This window comes from Myotis brandtii, unplaced genomic scaffold (genome assembly GCF_000412655.1).
Source record: "Myotis brandtii unplaced genomic scaffold, ASM41265v1 scaffold1291, whole genome shotgun sequence".
Lineage (NCBI taxonomy): Eukaryota > Metazoa > Chordata > Mammalia > Chiroptera > Vespertilionidae > Myotis > Myotis brandtii.
This window is the reverse complement of record NW_005354556.1, coordinates 49,907-53,802: the sequence shown is the minus strand read 5'-3', so window position 1 is coordinate 53,802 and position 3,896 is coordinate 49,907. Positions and strand designations below refer to the sequence as shown.

The 3,896-nt window shown below is 50.4% G+C and overlaps 1 protein-coding gene across 1 annotated transcript; it reads right to left on the bottom strand.

The window, feature by feature from the left end:
* Positions 1-1,754: 1,754 nt before the first annotated feature.
* LOC102243885 (death-associated protein 1) lies at positions 1,755-2,190 on the bottom strand. Its single transcript, XM_005859717.2, has one exon. It carries the CDS (start codon positions 2,104-2,106, stop codon positions 1,795-1,797), a length of 312 nt encoding a protein of 103 aa, XP_005859779.1. The 5' UTR covers positions 2,107-2,190; the 3' UTR covers positions 1,755-1,794.
* Between the last annotated feature and the right edge of the window lie 1,706 nt (positions 2,191-3,896).

Here is a 3,896-nt window from a genome sequence, read left to right as displayed (position 1 = left end):
CAACAGCATGGATGGAACTGGAGAGCATTATGCTAAGTGAAATAAGCCAGTCAATGAAAGAAAAATACCACATGATCTCACTCATTCATGGATAATAAAGACCATTACAAACTTTTGAACAATAATAGATACAGAGGCAGAGCTGCCTCAAACTGATTGTCAAACTGCAGTGGGAAGGCCAGAGAGGGTTGGGGGGCAGAAGGGAGGGGAGTAAGAGATCAACCGAAGGACTAGAACTTGAATGCATGCATATAAGCATAACCAATGGACATAAGACACTAGGGGGTAGGGGAGGCCAGGGGAATGTCAAGGGGGCGGGGAAGAAGGAGACATATGTAATACTCTTTGCAATACTTTAAGCAATAAAAAAAAATGAATAAAGAGACATTTTAAAGGGAAAAAAAAAGAGAAATACCAGATGTGATCACATGGTACCTTGAAGGTTAGACTCCAGCTTCCGCAAGCCAGTGGGAGGAAACGACAGGGCCTTAAGAAAGCCAGGCAGGGCTTTTCCCTCAGGGGAGGGCATGGATCTGCCTAGGTCTGACTCACCCCTGCTCATCGCAGCTCTGGACTGAGAATGGCATCGCAAGGCTGGTGGCGGGCACACTGCTCACAGCGCACTGCTGGCCTGCAGCAAATGCCACTGCTGCTCAGGAAGATCTGAAGGAACCTTTGGCTTTTCAGAAAAGCAGGCACTCCACCCCCGAGCCAGAGAGCAGCCCAGGGCGGCTCTGGGCAGGAAACGCAAAGAAATCGGGGCCATCTGATGGGCCCAAGTGAAGGTGGGCCCAGCAAACGTGCCCAGGCAGAAGGAATCTGGACAGCTGAGCCCACTGGCACACAGGCTTTTCTAGCTCTAATGGAATGTGGTGTCTCTTGTTCCCAGGGAGACAAAGGGCAGGTTCGGTCTTTTCTCTCTGCGTTCACTTCTCTCCCCATGCAGTCTGTGCTCTTTATGTGTGTCCAGAATTGGCTATCCGTCTGCCTGGCCAGTGGCCACTTCCAGAACTCAGAGACAGCTCTAGAGGTGAGTGATGACAAACACAAGTTTGTCTCGATTGCTCTGGGGCAGGCTGCCTTGATGGTGGGGCAGTGCTGGACTTGGTACCCACACTGAGATCTCCTCCTAGAGGTACTACCTTTGGGCAAACTACCTGCCCTCTAATTTTTCAGCAAGATGACTCCTGGAATAACAGAGCCATCTCAGAGATGCAAACTTTTCTTTGGTCCTTCTGGGGTCGCCCTGCACAGGGACCCCTGGTCGCACAGGGAGTGACATTCAGGGTTGCTGTGGTCCATTTTAAGTCTTCTTTGATGTCTTTCTGAAACCCACCCCGTAATGAACACCCTCATTTCTTATGCTCCCTTAGGTGTGCAGATTTGATTGTCCTAGTACTCAGAAGCATAAAACGATTGAGCTTTCCTCCTAATCTCAATCCAACCCTCCCACATTTGTGCCCCTTTGTTTTTAAGACCACAGGCAGGACTTTTAGTCAATGGCTGAAATAGTTCTAGAGCTAAACTCTGAGCAACTTCATTTTGCTCAGAACTCGGCAGGTTCTGCTAATGGCCCCTCACCAAACAGGACTCCCTGGGAACAAGGTTTGGGGTCTGTTTCTAGCTTTGATTTGGAAATGTAAGGCAAAGGAAGGGCGCGTTGCTTTGCCTTAGATCTCCCACTGGAAAAGTGTTTGAAAGAAAATGCAGTTCTCATTGCCAGGGAAATACCAAATGTCGGGAACCAAATGTCGGGAACCAGGCATGGCAGGGGAGGGCGCTGGGTCCTCATGGTCACTTGCGAGGCTGCTGGATGTGCTGGGGTCTATGGGACAGGTACTTGTCCATAGAGGCGTGGGGCTTCTGGTGAGCCACCTGGGCGGCCGCGGGGGGGAAGTCCGTGTCGCTCTGGGCGATGACACAGGAGATGTACATGGTGGGTTTAGGCGGGCTGGGCTCGGTCTCCCACTCCTTCTCATCCTTGTCTTTCTCTTCTTTGGTGTCTCCAGAATGCGGGTGTTTCTGCACGATTCGCATTCCACCAGCTTTCACAGCGGGCGGGTGTCCAGCTTTTGTCTCTTGCTTCTCCTCGGGAGGCGAAGACATGGTGCGACCGAAGCGGCTGGGATGGCAGCAGAGGTGGCGGTGGGTTGTAGGTCAGGAGGAGCCGGAGCCAGGTGGCAGCGCGCGTGAGGTCCTAAATAGACACTTTTGGAAAGTGAACATAAAGAAGGCCAAAAGACATGAAAATATGCTCAAAGTCACTAATCATTAGAGAGATTCAAATCAAAACCACAATGAGATACCATCTCAGAACTGTCAGAATGGCTATCATACAACAGATCAACAAATGACAAGTGCTGGCGAGGATGTGGAGTGAAAGGAACCCTCCTGCACTGCATGTGGGAATGCAGACTGATGCAGCCACTGTGAAAAACAGTACGGAGTTTCCTCAAAAAATTCAAAATGGAACTGCCATTTGACCCAGTAATCTCACTTCTAAGACTATATCCCAAGAAACCAGAAACACCAATCAGAAAAGCACCCCTATGTTCATAGCATCACAGTTTACAATAGCTAAGAGTTGGAAAAAGGCTAAGTGCCCATCAGCAGATGAATGGATTAAAAAATGGTGGTACATCTATAGAATGGGATACTATGCTTCTTTAAAAAAGAAAGAACTCTTGTCATTTGCAACAGCATGGTTAGACATGTAGAGCATTATGCCAAGCAAAATAAGCCAATTGGAAATAAATATCACATCATCTCATTCATTTGTGGAATTTAATGAACAACAGAAACTGATGAACAACAATAGAGCCAAAGACATAGAAGCATGTAACAGACCTTCAAACCTCAGTGGGAATGCAGGGGAGGGTGTGGGTTGAGTAAGAGAATTACCAAAGGACTTGTATGCAGGCATATACACATATCCAATGGATGAAGTAACTAGAGGGGTGAGGACATGTGCTCAGGGGTGGGAGCGGCCGTAGAGAGGTCAATGGGGAAAAAAGGAGACACATGTAATACTATATATATACTAGAGGCCCGGTGCACAAAAATTTGTGCACTCGGGGGGCTGGGGGAGGGGGGTCCCCCAGCCCGGCCTGTGCCCTCTCACAGTCTGGGACCCCTTGGGAGATAATGACCTGCTGGCTTAGGCCTGCTCCCGGGTGGCAGAGGGCAGGCCCAATCCCTAAGTGCAGCCCCTGGTCAGGCTCAGAGCAGGGCCGATTGGGGAGTTGGGGCGCCGCCCCGTCATGCACAGAGCAGGGCGGATCGGGAGGTTGCAATGCCACCCTCAGTCACGCTCAGGGTAGGGCCGATTGGGGGGTTGGGGCACCGCCCCCTGTCACACACAGAGCAGGGCAGATCAGGGGGTTGGGGCACTGCACCCTGTCACACTCAGGGCAGGGCCAATGGGGAGGTTATGGCTCTACCCTGTCACACACAGAGCAAGGCCCGTGGAGGGGGGTTGGGGCGCCACCCTCTATCACCCACAGAGCAGGGCCGATCAGGGGGTTGGGGCGCCACCACTGTCACACTCGGGGCAGGGCCGATGGAGAGGTTATGGCTCTACCATGTCACACACAGAGCAGGGCCGATCAGGGGGTTGGGGCGCCACCACTGTCACACTCGGGGCAGGGCCGATGGAGAGGTTATGGCTCTACCATGCAACCTATACAACTCTTCAATTATTACAATCTGACCATGAGTTGTTCCCATTTACTATGGCCCATATATTCCCCATTGAAAACACTGAAGTGCTATTCATTATTAATCTGATTCCTGCTAGTTGTGCAATTGGAAGCTATAATCTTAAGGTTTATGCAGAAACAAGGCTGTAAGAACACAATGCTATAAATTAAAATTACCATCTAAACATTCCAAACACA

Excerpts from the sequence above, each read along its gene's own strand:
- LOC102243885 (XM_005859717.2), bottom strand. The coding sequence starts at position 2,106 with ATGTCTTCGCCTCCCGAGGAGAAGCAAGAGACAAAAGCTGGACACCCG.